The sequence below is a fragment of the Engystomops pustulosus genome, chromosome 1 (assembly GCF_040894005.1).
Source record: "Engystomops pustulosus chromosome 1, aEngPut4.maternal, whole genome shotgun sequence".
Lineage (NCBI taxonomy): Eukaryota > Metazoa > Chordata > Amphibia > Anura > Leptodactylidae > Engystomops > Engystomops pustulosus.
Window position 1 is genome coordinate 249694985 of NC_092411.1, and position 17736 is coordinate 249712720.

General features: G+C 44.0%; 1 protein-coding gene across 3 annotated transcripts in view; it reads right to left on the minus strand.

The window, feature by feature from the left end:
- The window catches only part of CRACD (capping protein inhibiting regulator of actin dynamics), a 110482-nt gene that overhangs the window by 26336 nt on the left and 66410 nt on the right, over positions 1 to 17736 (minus strand). For all 3 annotated transcript variants that reach the window (XM_072124044.1, XM_072124037.1, XM_072124053.1), the window contains 2 exons: positions 3120 to 3255; positions 2695 to 2862 (listed from right to left, as the gene is read on the minus strand). In XM_072124044.1, coding sequence (XP_071980145.1) covers positions 2695 to 2862; positions 3120 to 3239 — 288 coding nt within the window. In that variant the 5' untranslated portion in view covers positions 3240 to 3255. The remainder of the gene's footprint in view (positions 1 to 2694; positions 2863 to 3119; positions 3256 to 17736) is intronic.

Here is a 17736-nt window from a genome sequence, read left to right on the forward strand (position 1 = left end):
TTATCACACCTGAGGGACTATTTCAGTATAAAGTGTTACCCTTTGGCCTGCATGGCGCCCCGGCCACGTTCCAGCGTTTAATGGACATTGTGCTTCGTCCACATCGGCGTTACGCGTCAGCGTACCTCGATGATATTGTCATTTTCAGTGCTGACTGGGAGAGTCATCTGGCAAAAGTGCAGGCTGTAGTAGACTCCCTCCGTAGGGCCGGGCTAACTGCTAACCCAAAGAAATGTGCCATAGGGCTAGAGGAGGCACGGTACTTAGGCTATATCATTGGGCGTGGAGTCATCAAACCCCAGATGAATAAGGTAGAGGCAATACGGAGTTGGCCACGACCTGTCACCACCAGGCAAATAAAGTCATTCCTGGGGATGGTGGGGTATTATATGAGATTTATTCCCCATTTTGCTACTGTAGCGGCTCCATTGACAGGGCTCCTGAAGGGACGTAAGACAGTGATGGTTCGCTGGAATGACCAAGCGGAGAAGGCTTTTTCCGCTTTGAAGTCGGCCTTGTGCGGGTCACCAGTCCTGGTGACACCCGACTTCAAGAGGGAGTTTGTAGTACAGACCGATGCCTCTGAAGTGGGCCTCGGTGCTGTACTATCTCAGGAAGTTAATGGGGAAGAGCATCCTGTTGGGTTCCTGAGTCGCAAGCTCACCCCAGCCGAAACCAGGTACAGTATAGTGGAGAGGGAGTGCCTAGCCATCAAGTGGGCACTCGAGTCTCTCCGCTATTATCTGTTGGGGAGGAAGTTCCGACTGGTGACTGACCATTCACCTCTCAAGTGGATGAGCCAGGCCAAGGAGAGGAATGCTCGGGTCACCAGATGGTTCTTGTCTCTACAGAACTTCAAATTCACAGTGGAACACAGAGCAGGCCGGCTACAGGGGAATGCAGATGCCCTGTCCCGGGTGCACTGTCTGGCGAGTGTTCATCCCCTCAAGGTTGAACAAAGGGAGGGGGTATGTGACACAGTCAGGGGTTTGTTGCTGGATGGGAGGTATTATCCTCTCAGCTTGTGTTGCTCAGAGTAATGCAGCAAGCTGAAATCAAGCACCGGACCAAACTTCAAGCACCGGTCCAAACCGGGTTTTCAGGGTGTTCCAGCTAACAAAGCTGAGCTGGAAGTGTGCACAAGAGAGTGGAGTGAGCTCTAGTCTCGGAGGGAGAAGCTTGTTCCAAGAGCAAACACGTGTCCTGTCTAGGAGGACAGGTTGGCTGTTTTGGACTTTAAATGGACTAAGTGCTATACAGCAGCTTCTGCAAGGTGTGAACTTACACCAACAATTTGGACTATTTGTGAAGACCCTGCTACTGGGTGAGAAGGCCAAGCCTGGTCTGTATGTTTATGTTTTAAACAAGCATGAAGACAATGCTGGATTTTTGTTCCATTTGTTTTGTGGTGTGAATAAACACTGAACTGAACTGAGAACTGTCTCTTTCCCTCTGTCTGCGACCGCTACCTAGCTTATACCTGAGCAATACCCCACATTCCATATGAGTGCTGCAACCAGTTATTCATCTGGAGGCCAGTGGTTGCTCTAGCAGTCATGTGGATCTACATCTTCATTGTTCTGGGAAAAGTACTAAAAAAAACAACCCTGACCAACAAAGCATCTGGAAAGCAGCAGGAAATTTAACCATATTGTTTGTTGTCTTTTTTATTATGTAACTTTTCTTTGAGCTATGCGTTAAAGGAACACTCCAGTCAAAGCTACTTTGTCGATTAATGCATGGTGCAGGTCCTAAAGGGATGAGCATGACTTAATTTCATTGTATTCCTAGAAACAGGAGTCATGCTCCTCCCTTCAGGCTCTGTATAAGTTATATTTCAATGAATCAGCTGTAACTGGAGTGTTCCTTTAACTCTTGAAACCCTCATTTTAAGGCCTTCATGGTTATATGGATAATGCTCTTTGCTTATGAATCCATGGGTGAGCTAGACATTGTGGCCTACTATTGTTGACCATGAGGAAACAATGTATAATGTACACAACAGTGTCTTTAGGTTACCCTATTTTTTTGGACAATACAAAGTATTTTTTAGCAAGAAACAGTTTTATAGATCCATTGTCAAGAGGATCCAGCACTGCCAAACCCTTCTGCCCGCTGTCCTGAAGATTGGGTGATGCACTGACAAAGTGTTTCACCCCATCTATGAGAAAGCAAAGCCTCCGCACTGCTCTCTCCCTCTTCCTGCTGTCCCGACATGAGTATTACCTGCAGGACTTTAGACTGATGTCAGAAGGGTGTGACTGATCATATCCAACAATCACTCGGCACTCAAATTTTATGCAGTCAAGTGTATAATGGGTAGCAATAATCAAAATCCAGCACTGACCATCAAAGTGTCAGTGCCAATTTTGAATTGCTATAAAATAAATAAGAATTAAAAGAAATAAAGAAAATTTGAGTGCTGAGTGATTGTTGGATAATGATAAGGGGCAGTACCCTACTTGAGGGGCACCTTCCCCGAAGGACTGACGAGTATGACTATTGACTCATGCTTCACCACTGTCCTAAGGTCCTATGAGCTTAGCTGGAGCTTATAGCCATCATATTTCCATTGTATGGAGACATACTTGCAGGCTAATGGGGGAACAGTAATGATCAGTGTTGTTTGGTAGCTACTGTATCTAATGCACTTATATAGATTCACTTTATAAGACAAAAATGGTATGGTCCAACCTTGGTGCCACTACTTAGTATTCCCACATCATGGTCCTCTGAGCTATCCATGGTGCTGTTCTGTGTTTCTTCCACTTCTTCGGTGGTGGCTCCCAAATCTTGCATCCTCTTTAGCGGAGTATTGGCTGGCGGCGGTTGTCCAAACCGAATATTCTTTCCCAATTGTTGCTAGAATGCATGAATGGAAAACTATATCTATCTATATATTTAATGACCAAATTTACCTAGAATCAACAATACAAACATAGCAAAATATTTTCCACACAGTAGGTTTACATGTATTCATGCTATTTTAGTATGTACACAGTTATGGAGCTACCGCTGACTGTATCTGATGAGTTAGGAATCAATAGGACACACTGAATACTTGTGCTACCATTTCCAAAGATTCTGAAAAGTTTACAAAGTTAAGTGTCGGCTCCTACCTGGAGTGACTTTACTTTTCCCACACTGTGGTCTTGTGATGCAGCCTGAGTTTCTTGTTCATCTTCAACTTGCCCATCGGGTATAAAAATACTGTCATGAGAGAAGGCTCTTGTTCCCATGCTATTGGTAAGGAATCTGGAACAGACACATAATATATTGCCATGTAGTGCAAATAAAACCCATTGTAGCCATATAAGTAGATTTCGAATTTCTGCTAAGAATAGAACATATAATAAAGAATAATGAGACAATGTATCAATCTGTTTGTGAAAGAAATCTTATTGGCCACATTTTTTTTAAAAACAGTGTAGTGTGTACTAGGTGCCGTTTTCCTGCGTAGTGTGCAGGGGGCACCAGATTCATAAATTGTGCCGCATGTTCTTCATGAATATGGCGCCCCCTGCACTGCTCCGACAGAGTGTTCCAGCTTTTTTTTCTCGGACACTGCATGACAAATGTGGCATGTGGCCCGACTGTGCACAGGAGCGCCCCTTTCAGTGTACAATTTTATCGCCTCAGGTATAGTGCAGCCGTGAAACAAATGTGTCACGGACACTTTATAAGTGTTTGAAAGGACCTTACACATCGATGACACCCAGGCCTGAAGTGTTTGTCTACATGAGGTCTTAAAAAAAGGAAACAGATAACTTATTAAATATATTACATAGTAGAAACAGGCTGAAAAATGGTGAACCAATTCAGTTGAACTACAGGTTTATAAAACACAGACACAATCCTGAACGTCTACTGTATACCGGTTATTGTAGGTTGTAGATATGTATGGTTTGTAGATATGTAGGGTTTGTAGATATGCATGGTTTGTAGATGTGCGTGGTTTGTAGATATGCGTGGTTTGTAGAGATGAGCGAACACTAAAATGCTCGGGTACTCGTTATTCGAGACGAACTTTTCCCGATGCTCGAGTGCTCGTCTCGAATAACGAACCCCATTGAAGTCAATGGGAGACTCGAGCATTTTTCAAGGGGACCAAGGCTCTGCACAGGGAAGCTTGGCCAAACACCTGGGAACCTCAGAAAAGGATGGAAACACCACGGAAATGGACAGGAAACAGCAGGGGCAGCATGCATGGATGCCTCTGAGGCTGCTTAATCGCACCATTATGCCAAAATTATGGGCAACAGCATGGCCATGACAGAGTGACAGAATGAAGCTAGATAGCATCTAAAACATCCAATAATTGACCCTGACACTATAGGGGACGGCATGCAGAGGCAGAGGCAGCGGCAGCAGGCTAGAGAGTGGCATGGCGACATACCCTAATTGGACTCAGGCTTCAAACCAATGGGTGTCAGAGAGGAACCAAAGGAGGTGAGCAAGAAGCGCTCAAATAATATCGGTACATGATAAAAGTTTGCCAGTATATTTTGTGGATTACACAGCAGGGTGGCGACAAAGTTAACATGGAAGCCATGAAAACAACCCAAAATTCTGCCTGACACAGCTCGTTTGATAAGGGGACCATGTATGCCTACAGTTCATGCCAGTCGCTGCACTGGCTGCCAGTCTCCTTTCGAATACAGTTTAAAATAATAATAACCCTCATCCATAAAGCTCTGTATAATGCTGCACCCCCCTACCTCTCCTCTCTTATCTCAGTCTATCGCCCAACCCGTGCTCTTAGATCCGCCAGTGATCTTAGATTAACCTCTACCCTAGTGCGGACCTCCCACTCGCGTCTCCAAGACTTCTCTAGAGCTGCACCAATTCTATGGAATGCTCTGCCCTGGACTATCAGACTAATACCTAACCTCCAAAGTTTCAAACGTGCTCTTAAAACCCATTTCTTTAGGCAAGCCTATAACACTCATTAACTGCATGAAGTTTTAACTCTTCTACTAACCCGTCCTGTGTCGTCCTCCCATCTGTTATCCAGCAACCAACAGGCACCAGACTTCTCTGCAGTCCCATTCACCCTGGACCTGGTATATAAGATGACGGCTGAGTGGTTCAAGCGACAGCAATTCCATTTATTATATTTTTTTCTATTCCCTAAGAAGAATGGCTTGACCATTAAATATTCTTTTACCTCGTGTTACCCCGTCATCTTCATAAACCGTAAGCTCTGGCGAGCAGGGACCTCACTCCTGTTGTTCCATACAAATGTTGTGCTCTGTTACATTACATTTGTATTTGTTTCCTATGATTTGTAAAGCGCTACAGAATATGATGACGCTATATAAATAAAGATTATTATTATTATTATTATGGAGGCAGTGAACTAGTAGTAGATTAAAGGTGCTGCAACTATGTTAGTTGGATCTTGGGATGGAGCTGGCGCTCTGCAGCCAGGCGAGCTTTTGCCAATCCAAGCCCCTGTCTCTAGGCTACTCCCCAAACAGCACTTCTAAGAACCTTTTGTATAAGATCAAGTGTAGTAGCGTTCTTATAAGTTTAGGATATGGCGGGTGAGGGGAATGTAAACAGATGCGCAAGAAGCGCTGAAATAATATCCCTAAATGGTAAAAGTTTGCAAGTATATTTTGTGGATTACACAGCAGGGTGGCGACAAAGTTAACAACTTTGATGTGGAATGCCCTGTAATAGCTCTTGGGCGGTGTGCCTTTTATCGCCTAGGCTCAGCAGTTTCAGCACCGCCTGCTGTCGCTTAGCGACGGCACTGCTGCTGTGCCTAGAGCTACCGACTGATGGCGCCATGCCCACGGATGGTAATTCGGAGGAGGAGGAGGTGGAGGAGGGGTGGGAGGAGGTATAGTAGGCCTTTGAGACCTGGACCGAGGTAGGCCCCGCAATTCTCTGCGTCGGCAGTATATGACCAGCCCCAGGGTCAGACTCGGTCCCAGCCTGCACCAAGTTAACCCAATGTGCCGTCAGAGATATATAGTGGCCCTGCCCGGCAGCACTCGTCCACGTGTCCGTGGTCAGGTGGACCTTGTCAGAAACGGCGTTGGTCAGGGCACGGATTATGTTGTCTGACACGTGCTGGTGCAGGGCTGGGACGGCACATCGGGAAAAGTAGTGGCGGCTGGGGACCGAATACCGAGGGGCGGCCGCCGTCATGAGGCTGCGAAAGGCCTCGGTCTCTACTAGCCTATAGGGCAGCATCTCCAGGCTTAGCAATCTGGAAATGTGCACATTAAGGGCTTGGGCGTGCGGGTGGGTTGCACTATATTTGCGTTTCCGCTCCAGCGTCTGGGGTATGGAGAGCTGAACGCTGGTGGATGCTGTGGAGGATCGTGGAGGCGACGATGGGGTTTTTGTGGCAGGGTCCTGGGCAGGGGGCTGACTAGCAGCTGACACAGGGGAAGGAGCAGTGGTGTGCACGGCCGGAGGTGAACGGGCTTGTTGCCACTGAGTGGGGTGTTTAGCATTCATATGCCTGCGCATACTGGTGGTAGTTAAGCTAGTAGTGGTGGAACCCCTGCTGAGCCTGGTTTGGCAAATGTTGCACACCACAGTCCGTCGGTCATCCGGTGTTTCCTTAAAGAACCTCCAGACTTCTGAAGATCTAGCCCTCGCCGCAAGAGCCCTCGCCACGGGAGCTTCACTAGTTGACACATTTGGCGCTGATGCACCAGCTCTGGCCCTGCCTCTCCGTCTGGCCCCACCACTGCCTCTTCCAACCTGTTCTGGTCGAGGACTCTCCTCCGTCTCAGAAGCACTGTGTTCACCCGGCCTCTCAACCCAGCTTGGGTCTGTCACCTCATCATCCTCCGATCCCTCAGTCTGCTCCCCCCTCGGACTTCCTGCCCTGACAACAACTTCCCCACTGTCTGACAACCGTGTCTCCTCATCGTCGGACACCTCTTTACACACTTCCACTACGTCAAGAAGGTCATCATCACCCACAGACTGTGACTGGTGGAAAACCTGGGCATCGGAAAATTGCTCAGCAGCAACCGGACAAGTGGTTTGTGACTGTGGGAAGGGTCCAGAAAACAGTTCCTCAGAGTATGCCGGTTCAAATGCCAAATTTTCCTGGGAGGGGGCAGACTGGGGGGGAGGAGGCTGAGGTGCAGGAGCTGGAGGAGTGGCGATTTCGGTGACATGGGTGGACTGCGTGGAAGACTGACTGGTGGTGGACAAATTGCTCGAAGCATTGTCAGCAATCCACGACATCACCTGTTCGCACTGTTCTGGCCTCAACAGTGCTCTACCACGAGTCCCAGTAACTTCAGACATGAACCTAGGGAGTGTAGCTCTGCGGCGTTCCCCTGCTCCCTCATCAGCAGGTGGTGTCTCACCCCGCCCAGGACCACGGCCTCTGACCCCTGCAGTAGTTGGACGCCCACGTCCCCGCCCTCGTCCTCTACCCCTAGCCCTCGGGTTAAACATTTTTAAAATGAGAGTTATAACTTTATTTTTTTTTTAACTTTTTTTTGTGTTTTTTGTTTTTTTTTGAGTTTTTAAAACCAAACAATGCTATCCTATTGCTATGGCTATTTTCTAGCCAAGTATCAAAGCACACTACTATGCCAGATGAGATGACACTGAGTTAGTGCCTAATTGAAATCCAACCCCTACTAAATTTTCCCACTTCGGTCTTTGCTATGGATATGTGCGTCACTAAGCGCAGAACACAGCGGTCGCAAGTCTCACTACAAATTGCTCAGAATTGGCTAGTACATGCACTGCAGAAAGTACAGCCACCAGCAGATCAACCAGAAATCAAATATATAGAACGCTACTGTAGGCGTAAGTAAGCTCTTTGTATTCTCCTATGGCTATTTTCTAGCCAAGTATCAAAGCACACTACTATGCCAGATGAGATGACACTGAGTTAGTGCCTAATTGAAATCCAACCCCTACTAAATTTTCCCACTTCGGTCTTTGCTATGGATATGTGCGTCACTAAGCGCAGAACACAGCAGTCGCAAGTCTCACTACAAATTGCTCAGAATTGGCTAGTATATGCACTGCAGAAAGTACAGCCACCAGCAGATCAACCAGAAATCAAATATATAGAACGCTACTGTAGGCGTAAGTAAGCTCTTTGTATTCTCCTATGGCTATTTTCTAGCCAAGTATCAAAGCACACTACTATGCCAGATGAGATGACACTGAGTTAGTGCCTAATTGAAATCCAACCCCTACTAAATTTTCCCACTTCGGTCTTTGCTATGGATATGTGCGTCACTAAGCGCAGAACACAGCGGTCGCAAGTCTCACTACAAATTGCTCAGAATTGGCTAGTACATGCACTGCAGAAAGTACAGCCACCAGCAGATCAACCAGAAATCAAATATATAGAACGCTACTGTATGCGTAAGTAAGCTCTTTGTATTCTCCTATGGCTATTTTCTAGCCAAGTATCAAAGCACACTACTATGCCAGATGAGATGACACTGAGTTAGTGCCTAATTGAAATCCAACCCCTTCTAAATTTTCCCACTTCGGTCTTTGCTATGGATATGTGTGTCACTAAGCGCAGAACACAGCGGTCGCAAGTCTCACTACAAATTGCTCAGAATTGGCTAGTACATGCACTGCAGAAAGTACAGCCACCAGCAGATCAACCAGAAATCAAATATATAGAACGCTACTGTATGCGTAAGTAAGCTCTTTGTATTCTCCTATGGCTATTTTCTAGCCAAGTATCAAAGCACACTACTATGCCAGATGAGATGACACTGAGTTAGTGCCTAATTGAAATCCAACCCCTACTAAATTTTCCCACTTCGGTCTTTGCTATGGATATGTGCGTCACTAAGCGCAGAACACAGCGGTCGCAAGTCTCACTACAAATTGCTCAGAATTGGCTAGTACATGCACTGCAGAAAGTACAGCCACCAGCAGATCAACCAGAAATCAAATATATAGAACGCTACTGTATGCGTAAGTAAGCTCTTTGTATTCTCCTATGGCTATTTTCTAGCCAAGTATCAAAGCACACTACTATGCCAGATGAGATGACACTGAGTTAGTGCCTAATTGAAATCCAACCCCTACTAAATTTTCCCACTTCGGTCTTTGCTATGGATATGTGCGTCACTAAGCGCAGAACACAGCGGTCGCAAGTCTCACTACAAATTGCTCAGAATTGGCTAGTACATGCACTGCAGAAAGTACAGCCACCAGCAGATCAACCAGAAATCAAATATATAGAACGCTACTGTATGCGTAAGTAAGCTCTTTGTATTCTCCTATGGCTATTTTCTAGCCAAGTATCAAAGCACACTACTATGCCAGATGAGATGACACTGAGTTAGTGCCTAATTGAAATCCAACCCCTACTAAATTTTCCCACTTCGGTCTTTGCTATGGATATGTGCGTCACTAAGCGCAGAACACAGCGGTCGCAAGTCTCACTACAAATTGCTCAGAATTGGCTAGTACATGCACTGCAGAAAGTACAGCCACCAGCAGATCAACCAGAAATCAAATATATAGAACGCTACTGTATGCGTAAGTAAGCTCTTTGTATTCTCCTATGGCTATTTTCTAGCCAAGTATCAAAGCACACTACTATGCCAGATGAGATGACACTGAGTTAGTGCCTAATTGAAATCCAACCCCTACTAAATTTTCCCACTTCGGTCTTTGCTATGGATATGTGTGCCACTAAGAGCTAAACACAACGGTAGCAAGTCCCCCTGCTAATTCCTCACAAAATGGTACTAGATGCAAATTAAAATAAAAAAAGTAGAACGTTATTGTAGCCCTAAGAAGGGCTGTTGGGTTCTTGTAGAATCACTCCTGCCTAACAGTAAGCTAATAGAACACCCTAACGCTTTCCCTGAGCAGCAGCAGCTCTCTCCCTAGCGGCATCCAGACACAGAATGATCCGAGCAGCGCGGGCAGCGGCTAGTCTATCCCAGGGTCACCTGATCTGGCCAGCCAACCACTGCTATCGACGTGTAAGGGTACCACGTCATGCTGGGTGGAGTGCAGAGTCTCCTGGCTTGTGATTGGCTCTGTTTCTGGCCGCCAAAAAGCAAAACGGCGGGAGCTGCCATTTTCTCGAGCGGGCGAAGTATTCGTCCGAGCAACGAGCAGTTTCGAGTACCCTAATGCTCGACCGAGCATCAAGCTCGGACGAGCATGTTCACTCATCTCTAGTGGTTTGTAGATATGCGTGGTTTGTAGATATGCACGTTTGCATGTATGTAAACCAAAACGAAGTGTGGAATCTAAATAGAAGGAGACGTTTCCTGGCTAAAATCTTTGCACTTAAAGGGAATCTGTCAGCAGAAATTGATCTAATAAATCACTACCAATGTGTTGTGAAACCGATTACCACCTTTCAAATCATGTTTCTTTCATGACCCAGTGAAGTGACATCATCCAGAAAATCTACTTTGAAGTAAGATGTAAATTGGTTGTATTAAGTCAGGGAGGTGGAGAGTTTAGCAAAGTCAAGCTCTTTCCCACGTCTTTTACCACACCTCAAGAGACCTGGTTAGTGCTGTCCCTCAATTGTAGTGAAGGGGACATTCTCAGGTGAGGAGGACTTGACTTCAGTGCTGAGCTCTCCACCTCTCTGACTTTATACATCCAATTTGCATGTGACTTCTAAGTTCATTAAGATATCACCACACTTGACCATGAAACAAACATAACCTGTAACGTGTTTAACTGTTTTAAAACATACTGGTGGCTGATTATTAAGTCAACTGTCCACTGACAGGTTCCCTTTTTCTAAAGCCGATATTTATCACGGCATGTACGATAGCTTTCTAGTGCACACGCGCTGAAATAATTGTCATACATTGTAAAACAACAGGCATTGTTATGCCCTTTATGCCAGTTCCATGCCAAGTGGGGGTTGAGGGGCATGAAGGTGGGCTCAGCTTGTGGAGGAGTAGGCCGGCATGGGGCGTTCCTGACCTGCCCCTGCACACCCCCTACAGCCAGCGGCCAATCAAGCTGAACAGTTTCTGATTTGTACACCATTGCAGCCCAGTCACCAGATACATCAATCTCTACCTGTTTAAATCTTTATTCAGAGTGCTCAACGTACCGACCCCGGGCTCCATAAATGCAATTTTCTGCCAGATAAACTTCCCTCATACCTGTGGATCTGTCTCGCAGGACTTATTTTTAGTCTTTTCAGATTCTGTCATCACATATAGAAAATTATTCCTATTGAACCATTATCCTAAAAGCTAAAATTTTTCCATATTTCTGTACAGACAATCCCTGGGTTTTGTAGATTTGTTCTTAAGTTGAATTTGTATGTAAGTCGGAACTGTATATTTTATAATTGTAACCCCAGTCAAAATTCCTTTGGTCTCTGTGACAACTGGATTTTAAAAATGTTGGATTATCATAAGAACCAGGATTAACAATAAAGCTTCATTACAGACACCTTCGATAACTGTTACAGCTTTTTATTGTAGCCTAAGGCTAAAGTACAGTAAATTACCAACATCCAGAGGTCCTATGTAACTAGGAGTCGTCTGTAAGTTGGGTGTATCTAGAAAATGTCTTTCTTATCGTTATCAATTTCATATTTCCTGATTCTCCTTTATAACTCCTTTAATATTAATTCTATACAATGTTCTTTTACCTTTTTTCATAGCCTTTAATCTTGTGCTAATCCTGATATTTCTGTAACACGGTGACTTCTTTTGGCTATATCTACAGGCAATTACCGGCAGCTACTATAGCAATACCCTTTTCAATGTCTCGGAGCCAAGAGAACACAATGTATAAAAATACAGGGCTCATACAATGCACCTGTGTAGTAAGGAGTAATTAACATTTGGCAGGTCTGTATTATGTCTTCCTCTAAGTTCTTCTGAATACAGCCTTTCCTCCAAGTATAAATGTATTCAGCAATATTTTTCAGTGCACATACAGAACATATTAAAGATCAGCATAGATTCAGCCATTATACAAGGTAATAGGGAGTAATCCCTGTATTTACATAGCTACATTTATAGGTAAAAAAGGGGATATATTTAATTATAAATAACTACAGATGTAACTAGGAACCATGAAGTGCGACCAGTTATTTTCATTAATTATTGTTAGTTATTTTGCCCTAAAGAGATATGTAATTGATCAAACTAACTATAGGACCTTTCATGAAGTGGAAAATTGCAGATATGAACAAAGAATTAAAAAGATGTAGTCCTCAAAATAATAGATTTCTACATGTATTCATGGGTAGAAAATAGCCTTTTTGTATAATAAAAACTTTGGGGAAAAAAAATTATCCAGAAAATGGTAATCTGTGGAAGCTATTTCACCCAAGACCTGCAGGAGATTTATTCAGGACTCACGTTGCCTCCGATCTATACATAGAAAGCTGTGGGGTTACCCTGCAGCATTATATCACATGCTGCAGCTTAAAAGTCTGCTTGATTGATCACTTTGCCCGGAAGGATTTAGCCACTGAATGCAAATAAAATTTAGTAACATCTAATGCCACGACTGTACTACGCTATGTGTATCTTCTGTTTGACATCAGCCTTAAAAGACAAAGGGATCTTTCTTCCATCTGGAACAAAAAAGAAAAATCTGTGCCTTGTAGGTAATTGTTATAGAGAAACAAGATTCATGTCATTTAGAAATAGATTTCCAAGAGTGAAATTCTCGTAGCTCATATCATGCGGCCAAAACGAAAACTCACAGCACACCTTAAAGGTTATGTACCTTTGTTATTTTTTTCTTCTTGACTATTGTATTAATGAAGAGGCTTAAACAGTTTAACCAATATGAATGTATTAAAATTTCCCTACTAATTGTAAAATGCCATTTGTATGGATGGCTATTTGTATGGTGGAGTTTTCAAAATCATCTCACAGCCTCAGTATAACAGAGATCACTACTGCTGTATACCTCCCTCAGCCACACCCCCTCTTATCTCACAGCATATAGCACAGTCTAACACAACTCACTACTGCTGTATACCTCCCTCAGCCACACCCCCTCTCATCTCACAGTATATAGCACAGTCTAACACAACTCACTACTCCTGAATACCTCCCTCAGCCACACCCCCTCTCATCTCACAGCATATAGCACAGTCTAACACAACTCACTACTGCTGTATACCTCCCTCAGCCACACCCCCTCTCATCTCACAGCATATAGCACAGTCTAACACAACTCACTACTGCTGTATACCTCCCTCAGCCACACCCCCTCTCATCTCACAGCATATAGCACAGTCTAACACAACTCACTACTGCTGTACACCTCCCTCAGCCACACCCCCTCTCATCTTACATCAGATAGCTCAGTTTAACAAAACTCACTACTGCACTACTGTACGATACAGTCAGATACAGTCTGATACAGATCAATTCCTCTCTCATTCTCACCCCCAACCTTGGCTATGTACCCTCCAATTTTTGTGTATTACTCACTGCCCAGCTTTCCCATGTCAGTATTAAAAATCTCAATCTTTAGACAAACATGTCTGTCTCAGTCTATGTATAACAAAGGAAAGAGGGCAGAATCTCCTGATATTATATATTTACATAGTAGTTATGTATGGTGAATGAAGACGTGAGGGGCAGGGCAGACTAATGAATGTGTGATAGAGCGGAGAACTTGTGACCGCTGGTGGGGAACGTACCACAGCATTTTGGAAATGATAACATAAAAGTATGATGATAAGTAAAACACCATATTTAGATTTTTCTTGTAAAAAATGTCCATAGCCTTTACAAAAAACCTTACATGTTTTATGGTTAATACTTGTACATGACTGAAATGCCTCAAACATTGCAAATCTCATAATAAAAACTAGTCATATTCTCCCACCTCTCCTTTTACTTCAGTCATGGCCATATATAGTTCATTGCTATGTTACTGCTGATGACTGATACCGCATGGCATCTGTAACACCAGGGTGGAGAACATCCATCTAATATCTCCAGAAGTGACTGAACAAACAATGTAGTCACAGATGTACACAGAGGGTGTGTGGCATAAGTACAATGCATGGTGCTTGCCAGCTACGGGCAGGTACTGCGCATATATTACATGAATGATTCATTTATTTGCACCTCGCTCTTAGTTTATTATGATTCGGTCAAGTTGTATTCATTCATATCTACCTGGAGCGATTATTTCTTCATATATCACTAATATATAACAATACAACTCAGATTGTCTCTCTCATACTCTCTTTTTCCCATGATTAAAATGCTTCTGTTAAATGGAGAATCATTACAGAATATAAGAAACATATTCTGTCCTTCTGTTACACTATCCCATCAAACGCCACTCACGCTTTGTCCTCTGTTGTAAAGTTATGTCCCTAGGCTGTAGGGCTAGGACGTATCCCACTGTATGCTCACAGAGTGGGATATGTTGTCCTGTCCTCCACTTCAGGAAAACAAGATTAAGGCTAAATTCACACTATGGGGGTGTGTATCGACGGCTGGCGTATATACAGCGAATATACTTCCCCCATAGATGGCAATTGGCAAACGGCGCGGCACGGGAGCGGTACGGTGAAGCACACGTGTGGCATTGTACCATTTGTAGCCATGAGAAAGATAGAACATGTCCTATCTTTCCCTAGAATATGGCACCATGCATCTATATTGCTATGGAGAGGGGGCGGGGTTGAGCAGCGTTCACCCCCTCCTCCTCTCTCTGGCGACGACGTGTGTCCGCTGTACTACGGCAGGGCGGACACATCATCATGTGAATGTACCCTAAGAGTGAAAACATTTTTTGTCTTCAGGTGTTTCCTCCAGTGACATCACTATCCTTATACTACTGGACAGTGATGTCACTGGGGACCTTCCATAGTATACCCTAGGCTAAGGCCGGGGGTTGGTTGCAATGTTTAACAATGTAAACCAGTCAGCCATCTCTACCACAACACATTGCTGTATACATAGACCCCTGTTTGTCCATATTGTTCCTCCACTTTTATCTAGAGGAAAATGGTGGCTTTCTTCAATGGATCTGGCCTAAACAATTCATTCTTCAGCTGAGATCCTATTTCCGGATGTTGATACGTGAATTTGTATTCCAATAGGGGAAAAAGGCTAACAATTAAAGACTTTTTGGGACATTTATCACCTTTCCCGCTGTGGCTCTAGTTTCCTGATGTAGCTGGCATGCGGCTGTGTTAGCATATAGCTTATGACTTTTCAGGCCTGAATGATTGCAGGTTGTGGCAAGTGGGCAGGCGCTGACCCACTCTTCCATGGCCTACAACCCTTTCGCATCCCACCATACCTACTTGGAGTGGAGATGGCGTGAAAGGTGAAATAATCGCAATTACTGCCTTACAAGGATTATTATCTGATAAATGTCTTCTTGCGATAAATGATCAATATCAGATTTGCCCCCCCACCGCTCTGCCAGCTATGTTGGAGGGGTCTTGCCTTACTCATAACTGCAGAAAAAAATGTAATAATCCTTGTAATCCAGGCTTACACACACATCACAGATGACTTTCACGATGTCATCCCCAGTACAGTAAAATCCTATTTTTCTAAAATGGAAATAGAAAAGACCTTACTGACTGCACCAGATTTTAGGGTTTGTCATGTAAGTGCCCCCCAGGAGAAGTGTCCACATGGTGCTAAGACATGCCAGGAGATGCCTTTGTTTCTAAAAGGTTGAAATGTAATGAAATTGGAGACTGCATCGCTCAGCTAAAGAGAGGGACATAATGAATTATCTACTGTCATTCTTGGTTGCCTGCCAAGCAATCTCTGTTAAAACGTTAAACTAATACCGGGTAATTACTCAAGTAATGATAAAAGATTGATTTGTTCTGAAAATCAGGAATACGTAATTATGCATATGCCGCAGCCCTGTTTCTATGACAATATACAAGATGGTCCTAATTAGCAATAGGCACGAAGGGTGGTGTCTAATGAGGGATGTTGTATCCATAGAAGATCATCCCGCCTAGAAGGAACTGCTGGATAACAACTGGATGCAGTGGGCAAAATGTTTTCCCACCTACAAATAATAGCGAGGTCTGTAATTTGTATCATAGGGGCATCTCAATTGTGAAACAGAGAATCCAGAAAGTCACATTGTATGAATTTTAAAAATTGAACTTCCATTTTTTTACATCAATAAATATGTGATCCCCTATCAATGAGCAAGAAGTCTAACTCTTTCTGACCAATTCTTTTTTCCTTAAGTAGCCTCCACCATAGCCAAAACCAGGGACAAAATTATAGACCTGCACAAGACTGTCTACAGGACAAAAGGCCAGCAGCTTGGTGAGAAGGACCTGAAGTGAGCTACGTCAGGACCACAAAAATTGCTGTTAGGTTACATTCACAGAAAAATATACCCGACGTATGCCCACCCGGACGTATGCCCGTACGGCGGCGGGCTGTAAAAGAGGAGGGATGAGCGCGGCCATTATTGTCTATGGGGGACTTATATCGGGTCGTTAAAATATATATGTCCCCTAGATGGTTGTGTGATTGAGGCCTTAGTAACAAACTACCCCACCATGAATTAAAATCCTGCAGGGCACACAAAGTCCCCCTGCTCATGCCAGCAAATGTCTGTCTATGACCCTGACGATGCATGGGAGAAGGTTGTGTGGTCAGAGGATCAACGCCAATTACTGTTTTTGGAGTAATAGGATGAATACAACCCCAAGAATGCTGTCTCATGAAGCATTGGGGTGGAAACATCATAATTTGTAGGTGTTTTCTGCAAAGGGGACAGGAAGATAGGACATATTGAAAGGAGGATGGTTGGGGTCATGTATCATGGATTTTGGCTAATCTCCTTCCCTCAGCATTAAAGATGGGTTGTGGCTTTTTCTTCCAGTGTGACAACGACCCAAAACACACAACCAGGGCAACTATGGAGGTCCAGGAGCCAGTCTCCAGTGCTGAACCCAATTGAAAATCTTTGGAGGGAGCAGAAACTCAATATTGTTCCATATGACTGTTTGCTCTTTGTAATGTAATATATATGTATATGTCCCCTATGATTTGTAAAGCGCTACGGAATTTGATGGCTCTATAAAGATTATTATTATTATTAATGGGGGCATTCATTATTTTTACCACTAGTTGTTTTGGTGCCCGATTTTAGCGGTGATTTGCACTGTGATGTTATATTGGTGCAAGGGGTTGGCCACTTTACCTCATATTTATTGTAATGTGTGTGTGGGGGAGGGGGGGCAGGATATTAGGTAATTTACCAATATACATATATTAATAGTTCTGCTGCTTTCTTGATGTAAAGTGAAGCCTCCTGTCTTTTACCTCATCACCAAGAGATTCCTACCCATAAAATGGCCGCAGATGGAGGGTCATGTGATCTCTATCTGTCCATGAACAATCACCCGTTAGAGATCACACGACCCTCCATCTGTGGCCATTTTATGGGTAGGAATCTCTTGGTGATGAGGTAAAAGACAGGAGGCTTCACTTTACATATCAAGAAAGCGGAGCAGAACTATTAATAGATGTATATTGGTAAATTGCCTAATATCCTAACACACACATTACAAAATACATGCGATAAAGTGGCCAACCCCTAATGTATTTGGCGAACCGTAAGAACAATAAATGAACATCAGAAATGTCACACTACATTCATGAAGGGGTTTAGAAGTTGTTAGACTTGCTTTCTGTTGGTCTAATTGTGCGCTAAAAAATATGTGGTGCAACAAGGCGCAGCTACATCCAAAAACGCCCCAAAAAAGGCTGCCCAAACACTGATCGAAAGCCGATAATA